This window comes from Buceros rhinoceros, unplaced genomic scaffold, assembly GCF_000710305.1.
Source record: "Buceros rhinoceros silvestris isolate BGI_N320 unplaced genomic scaffold, ASM71030v1 scaffold8413, whole genome shotgun sequence".
Taxonomy (NCBI): Eukaryota; Metazoa; Chordata; class Aves; order Bucerotiformes; family Bucerotidae; genus Buceros; species Buceros rhinoceros.
This window is the reverse complement of record NW_010404176.1, coordinates 3,220-23,611: the sequence shown is the minus strand read 5'-3', so window position 1 is coordinate 23,611 and position 20,392 is coordinate 3,220. Positions and strand designations below refer to the sequence as shown.

At 43.5% G+C, this 20,392-nt stretch overlaps 1 protein-coding gene across 1 annotated transcript in view; it reads left to right on the top strand.

Annotated features, from left to right (window-relative positions):
- Nucleotides 1–20,307, top strand: part of BRINP3 (bone morphogenetic protein/retinoic acid inducible neural-specific 3) — a 79,265-nt gene extending 58,958 nt beyond the window's left edge. Inside the window, exon 6 of the mRNA XM_010133269.1 lies at nucleotides 18,841–20,307. Within this exon, the coding sequence (XP_010131571.1) occupies nucleotides 18,841–19,957 (1,117 nt within the window). The 3' untranslated portion in view covers nucleotides 19,958–20,307. The remainder of the gene's footprint in view (nucleotides 1–18,840) is intronic.
- The last annotated feature ends 85 nt before the right edge of the window (nucleotides 20,308–20,392 follow it).

Here is a 20,392-nt window from a genome sequence, read left to right as displayed (position 1 = left end):
ACAAACCTCTGGTTAAATCAGCTCTGAGTAGAGACCGATGCAACAAATCCTGAGGCAGCAAGCAGACTTCCTGTTCCATCAGTTTAGCCTGCGCTGCACCGCAAAACACTGGAGCAGCATTTTCTGTCTTGCTGAGTCCAGTCCGCACGTTAATTAATCTTGCCAGTGGTATGAGGTTGTTCAACATTAAGTGATTTTTTTTTCTTCTGCTGACCATCTGCTGCACATGGAGACAAGTTCACTATGTACATCCACATTTCGATGTTACATTAACTGAGCTGGAGAGGAAATGTTTTTCTTCTGGGTGAAGAGATGCGCAAAAGTTCATAAAAGCCAGAGTCCTCGGCTCTGAATGATAGCCAAAGAGGTTTCCACCCATGAATATTAAAAACTGCATCTATGCAGAATATCTGCATCTGTGCTCCTAAGTGTTGCTGCAACTTGGGGTTGGATTAACTTCAAAGAAAAAAATAGACCCTCTGTCTACAAAAGGCAAAATCTCTCCGTACTGAATAGAGGTTAGTGTCCTGACACAGAGGAGTGGACCTCACAGAGAGGTTTTCTAGGGGAGGCACCTGTGAATCTTGGCAAATAATGACTCCAGAGCCTGTTCCTTCTTCTTGCTGAATAGCAGACAGTCATCTGGTTACAGAGCTCTACAGACAAAGTCCGATGAATGGTGCCGTGTCAATGACATCGCAGCTCTCCGTCTGTGGGATCACACGTCTCACCCAAACTTGCAAATATATTGTACAAATGCCTCTTTTAATCTATTTTGTCTTTGAAGTTCACAGGAGCATCCGCTGCCTCTTCTCCAACCTTTGTGTGAAGGTGACAGTGGAATGGAACCATCACTCTGTGTGTGAAACACACACAATTTTTATGTCAGTTCTGGTCTCAGTGTCTAGCCCTGGCAGTAAACCTAAGCAGAAACACCTCGCAGCGTTTGCAGATCGTAATCCCCAGTCGTTGATTCGGGGTATACATCTTTGCATGCACAAAATCATTTACATTTACAGAAATCTAATGAATAAAATTCAGAGGGACATTTGCAGAACCCTCTTCAACAGACCTGTGCAACTTCCCTCCAAAATTGTCATGTGGAAATTTCTCGTGCACACAAGTCAAAATGGCTCTTGAAAAAAGAAATAAAGAAATGGTTTCTTGAATTCACACCCGGTGTTTATCAAAGTGTCCTGACTTGTGGATTCTGCTCCCACATGCCGAGAAGCATTGTTTCTTAGGAGGGTACATCACAGATTAACCCCTCTGAGTCCTAGCGCTGTCCATGCTTTGGAAGAAAAGGCATTATTTCACAACACTGCCTTGGTTCTCATCTAAGGTCTTGCCCTGATGATTAGGTAGAAATCTGGAGTTTCCAGCTCTCAGATGAAAAGTGATAACTGGGCCCAGCAGCCTGCTCTCTTCCTGACTTTGTTGCACATTCCTTTGTAGAGCTGAACTCAGTTGCTTGATCACATTTCAAATCCAACGTCTCGGCTGTGCTATCAGCCCTAGGACAGAAGCGAGCAGTTCCGGGTATTCACTTGTTTGCACTCTTTATGCCTACAAGTTCCCCCAAACCTTCATAAGACTTTCATGTCTTCACTGGTGGCATCAGTCTAGCATGGATTCATCCTTCTGAACCCCAAATAATCCAATCTCCTCTACCCACAGCGATGGGAGTTAACCATGAACTGTTGTACCCAGTATCCTCCTGAGAAAATACAGATGCTAAACCAGTTCTGGTAATTTGTGAAGAAACAGAATCATTGAATGATTGAACTTCTTTCTTTTTTTTTTTTTTTTAATTTTAATGTGGTTAACCCTTTGTGGTCAGGTATGGAAGCTGGTGTACTTCTGAGGCTTTATTTGCTAGCCTAGTTGTCTAGGCTGTTCCGTGCATGTTGTTGACATCCAAAGATGCTGAATTAACATTTCCACTGGAAGAAAGGAAAAGATCGAGTGCTTAATTTCTGGAGGAGATAGCCTTTAAAATGCAGTTAAGGTGTGCAACTGCCAGCATTAAGGCACCTGAATGGCGGTAACACTTTACATACTTTTAAGCTGTAAAGTAAAACTGAGGGTGATTAATGGGACGGCTTTACACGTAACAGCACATCTGGGGATTGCGTTACTTTATATTCATCTTCCAAACTCCCATAAAAGTAGATTATTGAGGCAAAGCTCTTGTGAATGGTTACGTGGTGATTGGAGTCCTAACAGCTCCTGTGTTCTTACAAAGGGAAATACACTGCCCCGAAACTCCGTCTCCCTCTGCAGGATTCACCCTCCAAGGAGGATGAGGAACATGAGGCACGAGAAGGCTGTTCAGGGGACACTGGGGTTGTTATATGGATATTGGAGAGAGGTAAATATTTGGCTGAGCGTGGGAGTAGGTGAACAGACTATTTGCTGTGGCCCAGGTGGGCTGAGGAGAGGTTAAGGGCGGCTCTGGGGCTAGGGGCAGCTGAGGGCTGGGCACTGCTGCTCTGAGTGCCAGCGTCAAGGTTGTCGCGGTGAAGGGCAAAGCTGGGACTGTAGTGGGAGGAATGTACTGATGTACTTTTGAGGATCAAGCGAGTGTTCCTCCAGTGTCATGCCTGAGCCTGACGGGATGCCCCAGAGTGTCTGTGGTCCTGGTAGCAGCGCCTGTGGTGGGAGCTGCACATGAGCACCTGAGCAGCCCCAGGGAGGTGATAGTGAACCAACAGCTCAGAACAGAAAGGGTGTTTGACTTACAGCTTTCATTGCCCACTAATTATAAGGCAGAAATTTGCAAGCGTCTCAATTCTGCTGAAACTCAGCTGGAGTTAGAATTGCTGCGATGTGTCATGTGAAATCGCCCTCGCAAAGGAAGTTCATTTAATGGGCTGCTGGCATCAGCTGGAAGGTACCCACTGATGTCAGGACATCAGAATGAGAGTTCTGGTTTATAATGACTACTCATATTGAGATACTTCTTATAGCAAATGAAACTTCCCTTGATTAATACTCTTTTTTTCAAAGATGTTATTTTCTGTGACCAGTTGAGTCACAAGAGGAGAAATTTCTTATTTCTCAGCTTGTCTCCCATTCCTTTTTTCTGTTATTTGTAAGCCAGTATAAGTTTACCATTAACGAAACATTAATTTCATTAATTATAACAGTGTCCATAGTGAACAGGATTCGGCGTGACTTCTACAGCAGCAGATCTACAGAACCACTTGCTCTCAGACTGGCAGGTATCAAACAGATACAGGTACAAAGAAAATTAACAATAAGAAATGAAAATTTCCTGAGTAAGATTTTAGCTTTTTTCCCCTGCTTTTTAGTAGAAGAATAATAGTAATTAAATGTACGTTTCTGAGCTGTATTTCCTTCAGTCTGTACGTTAAGGACCAGACAAGCTATTGATGTGGGCTCAGGTGCTACTTAGCTGTAATCCTTTTTAATTTGTTGTGGGTACGGTAAGCTTTCAGTGAATGAATAAGAGAAGATGTTAAGTGTATTCCAAACCCCATAATTTTCCATAGAAAATTAACTTTATTCAACTGTTCATTTGTAAGCGTGTGGTCTTGTGTATCTTTGTGAGGCAATGACTGTGTGCTTAAACTAAACACTGAAGACTGTGACGGTGTCAGTTTTGAGTTCCTCAAGCTCTTAGAAGGACAGATCCTGCTAGAAGAAACATATATTGAATAAGAAATACTCTTCTTTATGCTTTCAGAAATAGGTCTACACAGCAGTTTTCACCCCAGTTGCTCAGACCCTGACATACTGCTTTAGAAAATCACCTTTGACTGTGAAAACAAGGGTGTCCTTAAAGACTCCCCTGCCTTGAGGTGGTTCAGCTCTGCATGGTGACTGCAGTGATGGAGTTTGGCTGGAACTCCTCTTCGGTGCCCTGCGGTAAATCGATGTGCTCATTGCTGGGGGGTTTCTGCCTATACCAAGTGCTGGTTACGCTGTGTTGGAGAACAAGTACGCTACTGACGGAAGCAATGAGTACTGTTTTCCTGTGGTCGTTTTTCATTTGTCATAAACACATTAACCCGAGAGAAAGGTGATAAATCTTAATGACTTTAGAGAGACGAGGTTTGGCTTTTGACTGACTTCGGCATTCATAGAAGTGTTCAAGAGGTGACTTTGCAAAAACATAATTTTAAATGCATCTGGCCCCTACCAGATTGTTTCCTTTTTTCTTTTTTTCTTTTTTCAGGAATCTTCGTATTTTTTAAGCAGTTGTTGCCCCCCAAAAATTATTATTCCAAGACAATATACTTCTGTAAGTGCTGGAACTAGTTAAGACCTGTTTCCCTGTAAATTAGCCTCTCATTGCTGAATATTAATGGAATATTTGGGCTCACACTACCATGTAATAGAATCTCCCCATCCTGTGGACTTTCTTGTTTTCATAAAACATAGGAGAACTCAATGGGTTTTGTATTTTCTGAAAATTTTTTGTGTATGTTAGCAGAACACTTCCAAAACTTCTCGGCAGAAGTAATGGAGAAATGGTAGGCAGGACTGACAGATGCTGCTGCTAAATAAGCTTTGTTTTCTTCAGAATCCAAGTGGGAAATCATGCAACGTAGAAACAGGAATGGTTCCTTTAGCATCCCACATGGGAGAACTTAAATGGCAGTGAGGTTGTTGGAAGTCTCAGCACCAGGAACAAAACTATGAGATTTATCCTTAATGAGTATTTCATCTCCTAATTAGATTTGAGAACCTCTCTATGGTTATATATAACCACGATTCTTTTCCTAAAACTCCTTCATTTAAACTATTTATGAAACAGAACATCTATTCCCAGCTTCTTCTTTTTCCTTTGGGATCTCTGTTAATTATGACTATGATCCTCACGGACAGATTTTCATATGATTTCTGTCAGCATCCAAAGAGCATCAAGGACATTTAAGTCTGACAAACATTTATGTGGAGATTTAGGAACAGGAGAAGACAGGAACAACAAACACTCCTCCACCTGGGCATATGGTAACTCTAACAGTGCTGCAGCCAAATGGCTGTTGTCTCTACGGATTCCTGGTATTTAAAGGAAGGATCCGTCAAACCCAGATGCATCAGCAGGTAATAGGGAATGCCAGACACCACTTCTAAGTGGAATAAACCCCAAGCTTCAGAAAAGATAACGTCTCAAAAGAAATAGACTGTAAGTTGGAAGGGACAGATGAAATTGGGAAACCAGCAAATCCCCTCACAATGCAGATAACACGGGAGCATTTTTACTTTTTTTTTTTTTTTTTAAATTAAACCATCAGGGTAGAGTTTGGTAAGTCAAAAATGGAACAATCATTTTGGCTATCTATAGTGAGTTCTCTAAAGTCACAAACAGGAAAAAATACTGTGTAAACATAGTAATCTTGTGGAAAATTGCAAATTTAGCAACAGATGGCAGGAAATGGGATTTGCTGTCTTATCAGGGCAATAAAGCACAAAATAGTCGGGGTAAACTTGTTAGAAAGAAAAAAAAACAAACCCTTGCAAAAGAGAATAGACCAGATACCCTAGTTCACATTTGTAGGTTCTATTAAGGGCAATCTGTTTTTAATTGGAGAGGGCTTCCTGAGCCTGTAAATGTCGTGTGGGTGCTCCTCAAATAAGTGTTTGCAGTTATTGTCATGCCGAACACAACAAGTGCTGCTCATGCACTAAATTGGATACACCACTCTGAGCCTGCATGGCTCCAGCAGCAAAACGGGCGAATCACGAGTGTTGCCTGAAACAGCCCGTTCACAAATCACTTGGAGTGGAGTGGAGTGGACCCTGGGAAGAGAAGCTGCGCAATTCTGCAGCTGGGCTCAATTGCTGCTCTGTTGAAGGTTCCGAGAACCTCGTACACAGATGGCTAATGTATTCAACATGGCTCTACTCGCACTAGAACAGTCTGAAATTCTCTCTGAAGCAGAGTGAGGCGTGGGAAATCCATGAGGCATTTTCAGTGCAAATGAAGGAAGAACAGGTTGCCAAAAAAGACAAAGAGAAGATGACTCTGGGTGCGTGCAGGCAACAAAGGGAAATCTGAGGCATAGGGGCCACCCCAAATGTTTGCACTTCTAAACTTTGCGTGATTTCTTGTTTTCTTTGGGGTTTTTTGCTGTTGTTTTGTTTTGAGGTTGGTGTTTGAGGAGTACAGGGAAGAAGATGAAAGATGTAATGCAGTGATGGTGCTGAGTTCACTCTGAGGTGGCCTCACACAACCCGTAGAAGTAGCTCTAAATCTCTGTGTCCTTGGTCAGTATACTTTGGGGGCAGAAAGTCTTATTCATGAATCGTTTCTGAGAAATATCTCTGCTCAAAGAGAAAAAGAATTGCAGCCTTGTCTATTGTCTGCACTAGTCACTGGCAAAAGAAGAAAAAAATCATCTTTTATCAACCTTCGTCCAGCTGACATGCGGACAACGCACTGCTTCCACCCTCCCCTCATAGAAGGAAGCTACTCCATAACTGTTCTGCCTCTAGACCTAGAGTAAGGTGTTTCTCAGCCCAATGTAAGTGATACCTTTTCCTCAATACTTTCCAAGTTTCCCTAGAAAAAATTGGTAGACCAGCATTAGTTTATTAGTAATAAACATCCCGGTGATATCTAGAGGAAAAGCTGGTCACAGTTACGTGTAAGGTGTTCATAATCAGCCCAGTGTTTCTATAAGATAGTGTAACTCTCTATGCACTATCTCTGAGTGATCAGACATAAATGAAAACAAACAGAAATCAAAGAGTAGCCAAAATGAAAATAAAAAAATGCTTTCCAGAGTTACAGAGGTGGTAATTTTCTGCAGAACACTGAGAGCCGAGACAAGATTATTTTTCTTTTTGACACGACAGTGATAAAGCTGGGCTTCTGCAGAGAGCTTTTACTTTTTCAGTCCTCTGTTCTTCACCATGATTCCATTTTGCCTGAAGTCCGGTGGTTCTGTTCCTCAGCTGAAGTTCCCTGCTCTAAGTCGTGAATTGTGCTTTAGCAAAGGGCATGGGAATTAGCTACCCGCGGCATCCTGTCAGAACGCTGCCAGCCTCATTGCTTTCTGCCTTCTGCTCGTGTTCTTGAGAGCTGTACTTGACTTGAGGATTACCTGAAGGAGAAGTACCGTGGTTTGGGGGTGGGGGATTATGTCTTGGCATTACAGACATTGCTTTTAAACTCACTCTAATGGGTTTGTATTTTAGAGGCTTAACTGCACTGGCTGAATGCAAGTTGGCTGAAGAGCCTAGTTGTTTCGTCATGGTGCACGTAGTAAAAGACCAAAATATAAACTATATAACACAGCTCAGAATTTAAAAGGCCTATAAAACAACCTCCTTGACAACTGTGCTCGGAAATTCATGTGATGCCTGTAGAATCAATTGAATTGCGGTACCAAAAGCACTAACCCCCTTGGCAGGCAAACGAGGCTTTCTGCCACGGCAGCCATCTCCTCTTCTCTTTATAATGGCTACTTCTTCCCCAAAACCTCCTTCACACAGGAACTGGGAAGCGGTCGCGATCCTCGACCTGCAGAACGTAGTAGGACACGTTAGTGCCACGGCACTTCCAAGTTTGCTCGCCCATCTCCATTATCTGATGCCGGGAAATTAAATGGTCTTAGAGTACCCAACAGATCCTGTGTTTCTGGAGCCAAGGGCAGAGGCAGTTCATTGCAGAGGTCGAGTAGCCGTGTGTGGACAGACAGTCCATGCAGCACTTCAGTCCTATGTGAAAAATAATAACTGAAATGGTCTCCATAGAAACTGAAAACAGCCAGTGGAAGCTGCTAGTCCGTATTAAATGAATTCGGTTGGGTTCTATTTGGGTACATAAAGATCATTTGCACCACACTGCTGGCAAGAACAGGTGGTATTCTTAAACATTTTTAAAATTGCATCCTTGAGCTGTAGCTTCCGGGCGAGCGTGTGGTTCCCCACGGGGCTACAAGGTGGTGTTAAAAGTATTAGGACTGTGTAAGTGGTTGATCGTGAATGTTCAGAAGTTAAAGGGATCGTTTTTACTGATGCCATCATTTTTTTGGCGCGAGTCCATAATGAGGTAAATGAAATAGATTAAGAGAGTAATAAGCGTTCAGCTAATAGTAATGTTTGACAGAGCCGTATTGCAGTCAGCGTCACTGGCTGCACGACTCCTGCCAGGTGTAAAACTAGCATTAATTTGCTCTCCTTAGGTCGCATGCAGGGTCTATGAACGAGTGCTTGGCTCTTAAGGGTTAACTTCAACACCAACTGAACAAGCAAACTTCAAGCAGGGTCAATTTTTCTTTAGCTTTCTGGTAATGTCAATTCTAGCTTTAAGCAGCCTTGTGAAAAACACTGGATTATGGGTGGGTTTGGGCTGCTCCGTCTGTTTGCCAGCAGAGACTGCGTGTGTTGCAGAGGCGGTGTAATTACTCATCAAGGTGAGACTGTTCGTGTTGGAGCCCTGCTTACTTTCCCAGTGACAAGCCTGCTTACCTTTGCTGTCAATCAAAAGCACCGCAAAATGGCAGCAGCTGGAGACGAGGGAGAAGGCATTAGTGCATGGAATGAGAGTGCCATAGCAAGCAGGCTGAAAAGGATCCCACCAAAACCTTGCAGCCCCTGTAAATGCTCCTGTAACGTACATGCTAAGTCACCTTATCCACCAAAATCCATGTGGACGTTGCCTCCAGAACCTGTGTGGATGGGTTGTGTACTGGGTAAACAGGAGAAATAACAGATGGTGTGTCTGCCTGAGCGCATCAGGGCTGTTTGCTGTGCCTAGTCCTTGTTGCTCAGTAGAGCTCACTGCACAGGAGGAAATCCTCTCTAGGACACAGGTCCAGGCGTGTGCTTTAGCTGGTGGCTCTGCAGTTACCCACCCCCATCCTCACCGACCCCTCACCACATCTCTAACACCTTTGTGAGCACAGCCTGCATGCTATTTCTGTTCCTTTTGTCTGTTTTGCGCTTAGATTGGAAACTCTTCAAGACAAAGACTCTTGAGGCAGACTGGCATTTTCCACATGGACAATGTCTCAGGCTTTTTCTGTCGTCACTTTTATTACAACCACAATAGAAAGTGCAACAGCATCTGTAGAGTGTTGAGAAGAATGGATGGAATCCTTTTGGGGACATAGTGGTAGTGCTGTTACCCTGGTAATCAGCTTTTTAACGATTATTGGTGTGAAACTCTCCGTGGCTCATGACCTAGTTCACGTTCTTAAAGTTTAACCATCCTTTCTGAGCTTAACCAGTTGGAAGTGCAAAGGTACCCAACCGCAGGAGTTGTGCGAGGTGAAAAATAAAAGAGTTCTTTTCTCTGTGGATGGGTTCCAAGATGAACAGGTATGACACCGAAATCCATCAGGCAATGAGGGCACGTTGTTGCCCACGGTGCTTCACTATGTGATAATGGAGGACAGTGCTGCACGTTTCTGCAGCTGCTGCATCCCTCTCCCTTCAGGGAGCTCTCCAGCAATAAGCCAGCCGCTTGCCTGGCAGTGCACCCTTCCTATCAGCAGCCTCGTGTCAGAGGAGTGCATTTTCAGAGCGTGATGGACAGTGCGCGTGGGTTCTCCAAAGTGTGGGGTGGTCACCAGCACCGTTTCGCTGCAACGATTCAGCAGAGTTCAGCACAGCTCTGTTTTGGGGTCTGTACTGCTCCTTGTATGTGGGAAACCTGTTATCGTTCCTCTGTCCTCAGCAGCAAATGCAGATCTATCTCCCCTTACCATTCATTCCCATTAATTAGAACCAGCACTCCCCCAGGGTCAGCATGACCCTTGTTCCCTTGGTTCAGTTGCAGCCCTGGGCTTTGGGAGGAATTTTTTCCGGGGATTTTTGTAGCTTTTTTTTTTTTTTGCCCCCGAGTAAGAGCATCTGTTGTTTCTGGATGGGACAGAGGAGTCCTTCAGAGAGTACCTGGGGTGTTAAGGAGGAGTGTGTGTGTGCACACAGCTATATATAGAAAGCATACCTGAGACCTTGTTAATGATAGACTTCCTCCAGCGTCTCTAGTACCCCACAGTGCTTGTAGTCGGAGCTACTCAAAATAACGGTGCTAAGAACGCTAAATGTGTCTGAAAACATATGCTGGTGCGGGCTCAGAAATGGTCCGTGTCACTTCACAGACGAATATATTCTTTAACACTGATTTTATTTTTTTTCCTACAAGGAAATCTTGTCCTCTCCAATCCACTTTTGGTTATTAATGTTAACTTTTAGACATTCCTTGTGGAAGACAAGCTCTTTATATAAATTCCTTCCTGTAGCAGCACATTAGTTTCACTAAGGGGGATTTTAAAAGGGACTAAAATGTTTATGAGGGGTTTTTTGTTTGTTTTTTTAAACTAAAATGCCTTAAATAAAAATTGCGAGGTATTAAGGAAGCTGTTCTGCAAGAGGAGATTTTCTTTCTGCCCCACAGTATTGCGGTACATAAATACATGTAATAACAAGAAGGGGATCAGCTCAACAGAATGAGATTGAATGTCCAGATAAATGGGGTATCGGAAATAACGGACTCTTTCTGTGCAACAGGCGTTGTCACTTCTGCAGGGTATGATTTATAGCTGATTACCCTTCACACGCTCCTCGGAGGGGAGGCGTTTGCATGCAGTCCCGCTGCCTCGCCCCAGCATCTGTGATTTACATGAACAGCTACTGTGCTGTGTGGGAAATAAACCTATGGACCACCCCAACCGTGTGTTCTAAAGAAAACAAAATGTCCAGGGAAAAAAACAGAAACAACCCCCCAAACTCGATTATGAATCTGTGAGATATTCCAACAGCTTTGGGTTTTAGACAGAATCAGCGAGGATTATGCAGGGATTGATAAGCTTCAAACCCACTTCAGTGGGGAACGGGTCACAACTGCGCATCTTCACCTGGTTCTGCCAGGAGAAACATGGAGGGGTTACCAAGAGGGAACCTGCCCTGGCTTCTGCCACCAGCACCACAATCGCTTGTGGCTCCTGTGGGTTCTTCTAACCGGAACGGGCCACTTCTGTCGATGAGTGGAAAGCACAAAGGTTTCAGCAATCCGCAAGAAGAATTATTATTCTGATTTGCATAGGTGGATCTTCTTAACAATCATTCCACAGTCGGTGCGAGGGAGGTGTGTGTGAGAATAGTTCCCTCAGGTAGACCAGTTCATCTCTGCATAATGGTATACTGCAAAAGAACAGCTTCCTCAGGTGGACCCTGGCTCCTCTCTCTTGATTATCTGTCCTGATTTCCTTTTTGACAGGTGTGCAGAAACCTGTTCTTCCGCTGACCAGGTGTCAGCCTTTCTATCCACTCATCCATTGCCTTTCAGGTGGTGGGTTCGGCTGGTTGTTTAAGGAAGACAAAAACGTCAGAGATGCAATTACTTGATATTTGCTTAAAAGCATTATTACTATAATACCTCCTAATTTGTACTATATACGGCTACGTTTGGTCATTTATAGTAATACTTTCCCTGTTTATGATCGTTACACAAGAATTACACGTTATGAAGGGAAACACATGATGTTTTTAAAACCAGCGTGACACAACTTTTCTAGACAGCCTTTAATTTTGCTTCAGAGATTTAATGGTGTCCTTACAATTTAATCAAACATATCACGGCAGAAAAACAAACCTCTCATCTGTAATGTGTTTTGTGCCTTTACTAAAGCTTTAAGGATTTGCTCAAAATTATAGCATTTTTAAGTTATTTTCAGTTATTATAACATGAAAGAAAAAAACACACTGATCTCAGAATCTGATTTGATTTAATATCGTGATCTGTGAGGTGTGAATACAGGACTGAGTTTTGTATACCTTAATTAAAACCATCACTCTTTATCGGGAGATTCTTGCTCTGGTGCAACACTTCTGGTTCTATACAGTGGAAGAAAATCACATACCATTGACATTTGTATTACAATAGCAGTCTAGAGGCAGCTAAATTGATAATTAAAATAGGCAAAAAGAAGGGGAAAAATTAAGATCTTTATCAAAGACAAAGAGGGAGTGTCCTGTCCATAGCCAGGGACATACGGGAGGACTGCGAAGGAGACAGGAATAGAATCCAGACTTTCTCTACCCCCATAATTACAGCTGCAACAAAATTTGCAGGAAGAGCAACAGAAACTGATTTTCTTAATTATTATTTCAGTTAAGTCATTAAATCACACAGTATTCTGTACCCATTTTTCAACAGTTTTTCTGATCCGTGGTATATTTTGCCATTGTCTCAAATGCAGCTCATAGCTACATCTTCAACTCTCTTTGAACTGGTTCACTGGGGCTCAGAATGCACATTGACAAGGGAATCTGCTGGTCCAAGTAGCCCTTACTGGCTCTCTTCCTCCTGCAGACTGAGAATTCAAATCAGGCTTGGGCCAGTATGTACAAGCAATCTGATTGCCCTGTCTTCACAGCTGTACTCCAGTTGCTTCAGAGTTAATATGTGTTGTAAGGTCTAATGACACCCCTAAATTCAGCATTTTTACACGTCTGTCTTACGTTAATCAGGGGAAGATACTTCCATGTCAAAATGCCATTTGCTGCTTCTCGTCTTTCTAAGACAAGGTGTTCCTTCCCTTTAGGCCATTCGCGTAAGGCTGTTACATCAGCCTTATGGGCACCTGGATACAGAGCAAAGAGCTTTGAGCAGCCATTGCTCAAGCTCTGTGATGGGAACTTCTTCCAAAGCTAACAGACCCAGCTGGGAGGGAAAGGTTAGCAGTACTTCAGGGGAACCATCCGGGCAACACCCGCTGTCAGCACAGGCTGGGGTGAAGGGATGGAGAGCAGCTCTGAGGAGAAGGACTTGGGGGTGCTGGAGTGGGAAAAGCTGGACATGAGTTGGCAATATGCACCTGCAGCCCAGAAGTCACCCGTGTGCTGGGCTCATCCCAGCAGATGGAGGGAGGGGATCCTGTCCCTTTGTTTCACCCTGGGAAGCCCCCCCTGCAGGGCTGGTCCAGCTCTGGGCTCCTCAGCACAGCAGAGACATGGACCTGATGGAGTAGGGCCAGAGGAGCCCCAGCAGTGACCCGAGGGTGGAACCCCTCTGCTGTGAAGAGAGGGGAGAGAGCTGAGGGGGTTCAGCCTGGAGCAGAGAAGGCTCCAGAGAGACCCTAGAGTGACCTTTAAATGTATAGAGGAGGCTTATAAGAAAGATGGAGAGAGACTTTTTACCAAGGCTTGTAGTGGCAGAACAAAAGGCAACGGTTTTAAACTGGAAGAGGGTAGAATTAGACTGGACATAAGGCAGAATTTTTTTACACTGAGGGTGGTGAGACACTGAAACAGATTGCGCAGAGATGTTGTGGATGCTCCATCACTGGAAGTGTTCAAGGCCGCGTTGGAGTGAGTTTTGAGCAGCTTGCCCTTGTGGAAGGTGTCCCTGGTTATGCTACAGTAAGCTTGGTTGGTATTTTCCTGATGCATTAAATAGGGATATTAATCTGACTGTCACTAAAGTATCTAGATAAACCTTCTGTAACTTTATTTTTTTTTTATAATTGCACTTTAATATACATGTGGAAAAGTTCAATAAGAATTCCACTGAGATAATGGATAGGCTGTGGCCCAAGTTGAGTTTAGCCCTCATCCGATGTAAGTACACATATGCACAGACACATAACAGATGAGTGCCTTCAAGAAGAACACGTAGATTGGTATGTTTGGGTTCTGTTTGTTTGGGGCCTTTTACTTACTTTCTTTTTCTTTTTTTTTTTTTTTTTGGTTTGTGTGAATGGCGAGGCATCTTTCTTCCTCCCATACAAGAAAACTCATTTTTCGTAACACTTCTGATTCCCTTCATTCCACTTTTGACAGCATTAATTAATTTGACTGGCGTTTCCTTTGTCCCTGCTGCACTGTGGATCATTATTTAGTAAAAGCTCTCAAAGCCCATCTCTGATTTGAACCTCTTTAGATAAATAGCTGGTATCACAAGGCAGTTCGATTCCTGATTCAGCATAGCACAACAGTCATTATGATTATAGTGGTGCCAAAAAATTGTGGGCGTGTAATCTGAAAACACTTTTTCTATAACCATTCTTTGGTGTGTGCGGTGGAAGCGTTCCACGCTAGAAAAACTTCTGTCAGAGTTCACAGGTTGCAACATCAGCGTAGTTAAAGTGACAGATCTTTGTAAATAAGTTCATAGAGGGCTAACGAGAAACAATTTCCAAAATGTTAAGTATTTTACTGTCAAATATCGTGTAACTCATGACAGCTTTGTTCTGCGAGGTGCGATGGGTTTATATCACTTAATATAGGGGCTTAATTCCTCTAATTCTCATAATACAAAGGCTACCTGGAATTTGAATGTGACACGGACTATTGGTTTTAAAATGCAGAGTATCAGCCTTAAGAAGATGGATAGGGGCAACAACTGCAGCATGGCAGCACAAGGGCTGGGGGATCTGCAAATACCCTCCTTAAATGTGATTATCGGGGAGGAAGAGGGTATTTTACTTCTGTAACTTAACATACCTTCAGTTTAGGTTGTTACCAATTCCAGAATTGCCCTCCTGGTTCATGCAGCCCCTTCCCTGCAGCGCAGCCACCACAGAGGAGACTCACTCCCAGCTGGGTTCCTTTAGGTACCACATCCTCTCCCACGTGGGAGCAGTTTCAGCATATGGGAACTCCTGGCCCACATAACTCAGGCCTTCAGATGAGCTCCAAAGCATCTGCGCCGGGTGGAGCCAGCTGTGAAATCATAAGACATGAACCCAGACCAGCGGCACCGCTCCGGTTTACCATCTTCTGGAGCAGGGCTTGCAGCTGTCAGTGAGAGCCTCACCGACATCCCGGTGGCAGGAGCCACAGTAAAACCGTTTCAGGAGGTTTGGTTACAGCACTGCGTCAGTTTTTGTGAATCTGAAGAAACTAAAGCTGTTCATTCTTCCAATCCCTCACCGGCCTTCTGGTGCTTGTGCAGCCAGTAGCGGTACCCTGCTTCACAGCAGAAAAATGCGTTCACGTAAAGACCATTATCAAATTCAGTGGCAGTTAATGTTCTTGTTATGAATCACAGCACAGAAACAAAGTACCTGGAGTCTTACTTGTCCTTCCCAAGAGGTGATCCCACAAGATCAAGAGTAGGACATTTTAGAGATGCCTGTAAGTGCTTCTGGTGTTGATGTCTTATAGATTTATACTGGACTCAGCATCCAAAGGAGGGGAAAATAGGTAATGGGTATTTTACTGCCTATATACTTCTTGTTAAATTGTCTTCATTTTTTTACTTAGCATCTGCCTCGCTGAGTACTCATCATCTGCTACTGAGCCATCTGATGTACAACAGATGTTAAGCACTTAGTGAGGCAGAGAAGGAGGTAAAAGTGTCATATCATGATTAAATACTTGCTACAGCTATTATATAGGGTGGCCATACTGCTTTGTTCTTACATCTAATGTTACAGTGTATTGAACAGGAGTCGGCACAGGCTTTGGATTAAACTTGCAAATGCTATTGTTCAAATATATTTTTGTTAAAAAAAGTCAAGTTATTTCATAGCAAACACAAAAAAGATTGGAAAATATTTTAAATACCCTTTAGAATTAAGAATTGGAGAGCATTCATGAAGAGGTAATGCAGAGTGACTTCATGTGGAATTATTTCACCTACCCAAACCTCTAAGATTTATATTTCTCATTAAGATGATTCTCATCAGAAACTTGGCTGATGTTAACTGGTACATTAACTTCCACAGGGTTATCCTGCTTTTTATCATGCTTGTGTAAGTGTGAAACCATATGGCAGGCTTCCTGTAAGCATTCTAGCTGAAATCGTGGTAGCCACTCTTCAGCGTGTCCTATGCAACAGAAGATTCACCCACAAAAGAGTGACATCATCCAGCAACAGCAGCCTGAACTTCTCGTAGTGTCGTAGGAAAAGGGTTGAATGTAAGAAGGCAGAGCTGGAGCTGTTGTTAAACCACAAGTAGTTAACAATCTGTTTCCCAGTAGAATTTAAGATTTGAAAAAGATTTGTGAAACGGTGTCACACACAGCTAAGTATGTTCATATTGGTGTATATGATCAAATACATGAAATAGGGATGGAAGGACATGTTTACCCACACAAGAGACGGGGCTCACATGTCTAGAACCTTGAGATGGGTCCCTACCCGTACCACTTTCTGGTGGGAGTGTTTTTCTCTAGATGCTTTTTTCCCCAGTCTCCATTTTGACTCCAGCTCCGAGGTAACATTGCTTGGAGCCCATCTCACAGGGTCAGCAAGTCTGTTGCTGAAGATGTCACCAATTATTCTCTCTTAAATCCCAGCTCTTTCCAGCCACCACTCATCCATCCATCCTCAGAGGGGATCCAGTGGCTGCAAAAGCCTAAGCCCTGCTTATCTGGCTGCACCAGCTGCTCAGCCAGGTGTTGACCTGCAGGAGGCATCTGCTTCTAAGCAAACCTTTCCCCCTGTCTGCAGGGTCCAGAATTTTAAATGATCTTTTACTTCTAGGAGAAAAGGAAAGCTTTCAGAATGCCATTCCAGTGTGAATTTATCTAATTAAGGATGAGTGGCTTGACTAAAGTAGGTACTGCTGATATGTTATGGACTTTCACTTAATTTACTGAATTTATTTGAGAGAAAGCAGTAGATTTACAGAGAAACGCTATTCCTTAATGACAACTTAAAGCAGTCGAGTAAGGGAGTTGATTTAGTTTTTTAAGAAAGACTTTATGTTTGTAAACTGATCGAAAACAAACAAGGATAAGTAGAATTTCTTGAAATCACTTTGGATAAAAACAGGTTAAAAAAACCAAAATAAGATGAAAGATATTGTTTTGAACTTTATTTGGAATAAGGAGAAACCTTCTTCCCTCTAAATTTCTTGGTGTATATGATGCTGAACGTGCTTGACCGTGGTCCCGCAGCCATGTGATACGAACTGGTGGCAGCGGCACAAGCAAAAACTTGGAGGTTAAAAAGCAAATTATGTTTTCCAGAAATCTGCCCAGTTATCTGACCAAGGTAACAAACCAAAATACGGTAACAGCATTATGAAAGAGGGAAGAAGTGGATAACCCAAAGGTCTAAAGGGAAAGAAAAGCCCCAGAGTTTTATATCTTAGCCCCGGCAGCTTTCGGAAGTCACTATCGGTTCTTAAATAAGCACAGAGAGCCATAAAGAGTCAGGGAAAACCTGTCGTGAGATACCTCCGAAGGGGGAGTTCCACTCCTTTGGACGTGGACCCTCTCTGCCTTGATTGCTGCAATGCATCACAGGGCAGACAGCAGCAAGACAGACCTGGTGAGACACAAAGCTCATCCCATAATGGGAAACAGGGTCATAACGCACTTGAACCGAGTTCAGGGCCTGCTCAGTAGGTGCAGACCCTGCCAATGAAGAACACGGGAGCTCCCCATTCCACCGGGGAGAGCAGTGCTCTGAGGTTCCACTCGGTTTTGGAGTGACTTTTGCACTGCGACACTGACCTTGCTTCTGGAGTGGATGTTATGAGTTTTAACCAGGACGTGAAGGAATAAATTGGCCAAAATGTTTTTGCTCAATGCTGACTTTCAAATAAGCACAAAGGATGGCATTAAGGCATCATGTCATGGATCTTGTTATATTTACTTGTAATTTCAGAAAATGCTAATAGACATATGCATACAAAAAACCCCAACCCAACCCAACAAAGATTTTTAATAGCCCCTACCCCCCCCACCAAAAAAAAAAGGAAAAAAAATTAAACATAGTCACCAGAATATACAATGATGTAATTTTACTGGTTTTTATCTTCATGTTTCTAAATAATCAGACTTTGAGATGCCGTAGATTTTTGGTCTTTGCATATATTTTATAGTCAGAAAACAACAACAACAATAAAGTTTTCTGAACAGTCCAGTGCTTGAGACAAATTCTGATGTGACTTAGAAAATAAGCCAGCACTAAGTGATGCTCTCGTGTGTTGTCCTTGAAAATGTTGTCCATGCCATGAAAGGGAAGGAACTGTACAGCTGTCGTCATCCGCATGGCAACTCCAGCTCCGACTCCGAGGCAGGCAGACCCAGTTTGTGAAGCTGCATATTGCCAGCGTTAGTGAGAGCTGACAGACACAGGCTGCTGACCGCTCCCACCTAACTCCCTTGTCCCCACCGTCTTTCTCCTAGCAACTGGGCCTCATCGGCCCGAATCGTTGGTCTCGGTACTCATTTTCCCGGTGTGACGTAGGACATTAACTGTTGTTTATAGTGAAACCAAACTGAGGTGGCAAGGAGAACAGTGGCGATCTTTTCATTCAATCTCCAAAGATTAAAAGCAATCACAGCGTGCTCACTGGCTTCCTGTACAGGTGGTGTTGCGCTAGAAGCCGTCTGAAGAATTAAGACTGGATCTATCTTAGCGGGGTGCAGGGTCCTAGTTGCCATTCCAGGAGAGCATTTTGGCTCACTGTCTATACATCAAGACAGCTCCAGCCAGTGACAAAACAGCTTGTAGGCTGACAAAGCTCTTGCTAACGAACTAGAGAGATGGTGCAGTTACACACACTAGGTACACGCACAGCATCTCCCTGATCAAATAGTGCCAGGACAAACGGTCTCACCTGTGCAGCATTTCGAGATGTTCATCTGCAGATGATTACAGAAAAATGGCTCCTTGTCAGGCTTCCTTGACAGAGAATCAGAGAGAGCAAATACACAAACGAAATGCTGCTGTTGTGCCTGAGAGTTTACAAGGAAACTTCTCTTTTGTGGTTCTGTTTTGTTAAAAGGCAATTTATACGTGCGTTTATCTGACAGCAGATGCTGTCATCTGCCTCCAGAGCTTTATCTGCTGCTAGAACCAGCCTTACTTGTCCCTTTCTGATAAAAAATAAAGAGGTTGTGTTTATTGTGTGCAGGTCTCTCTTTGTGTTAAAATAAGTTATTTTGTTGTTGCAGATCTTCCAACTATTGGCTCAACCGCATCCAGTCCATTCTCTACTGCAACGAAAACGGCCTCCTGGGGAGCTTTTCTGAAGAGACTCACACGTGCACCTGCCCTAACGACCAAGTTGCCTGCAATGGGTTCCTTCCCTGCACGGTCGGAGACGGCTCTGCGTGCCTGAGCTGCGCTCCTGACAACCGCACCCGCTGCGGGAGCTGCAACGTGGGCTACATGCTGAGCCAAGGGCTCTGCAAGCCAGAAGTGGCAGAATCGACAGAGCACTACATCGGCTTCGAGACCGACCTGCAGGACCTGGAAATGAAGTATTTATTGCAGAAGACAGACCGGAGAATTGAAGTCCACGCCATTTTCATCAGCAATGACATGCGCCTCAACAGCTGGTTTGATCCGTCTTGGCGCAAGCGGATGCTCCTTACTCTTAAGAGTAACAAGTACAAGTCTAGCCTGGTCCATATGATACTGGGCCTCTCTCTGCAGATTTGCCTGACTAAAAACAGCACCTTAGAGCCTGTCCTTGCTGTTTACGTCAACCCTTTTGGGGGCAGCCACTCTGAGAGCTGGTTTATGCCTGTGAACGAAAATAATTTCCCAGACTGGGAGCGGACTAAACTGGACTTACCCCTTCAGTGTTATAACTGGACGCTGACTCTGGGCAACAAGTGGAAGACGTTTTTTGAAACTGTACACATCTATCTGAGGAGTCGAATAAAGTCGAACGGTCCAAATGGCAATGAGAGCATCTACTATGAGCCCCTGGAATTTATTGATCCCTCAAGAAACCTGGGCTACATGAAAATCAACAACATCCAAGTGTTTGGCTACAGCATGCACTTCGACCCAGAAGCAATTCGAGACTTGATTTTGCAGCTGGACTACCCCTACACTCAGGGATCACAGGACTCGGCACTTTTGCAGCTGTTAGAGATACGGGATCGTGTAAATAAACTCTCTCCACCCGGTCAGCGCCGCCTGGACCTCTTCTCTTGCTTGCTCCGTCATAGACTCAAGCTGTCTACCAGTGAAGTGGTGAGGATCCAATCCGCTTTGCAGGCCTTCAATGCCAAATTGCCAAACACAGTGGATTATGACACAACCAAATTATGTAGTTAACCATAAATGTGAAGCACAACACAAAACCTTGGAGGAGTTTTTACAGTGCTTTTGTGGAACAGTTTATGTTTGGAAGAGTAAATTTAAATTGTCTTTTCAATATCTGTCTTATATCAGTCAATGCTGTTGGATGGCAATTCACACACATGAACTCGCTGACAATGAATATATTATACCTGCGGTTTTGGTTTATGAATGAAATAAATACTGACACCAGTCTAGAAGACATTCTACTTTTTACAATAAATTTCATTTGTAATTTTATATGTTCCGTGGCAATGCTTTTGTGCATTACATCCTCTAGAGGGAACATAGAAGGATACCAATAAAATTTTGTAGCTGAACAGTTATTAAAAAGAAATGCTGTGGGATTCTTTTTTCTTACACAAAAGTAGTAACCTCGATACGCTTTTGTGTGTGTGGCGAACAGGAGGT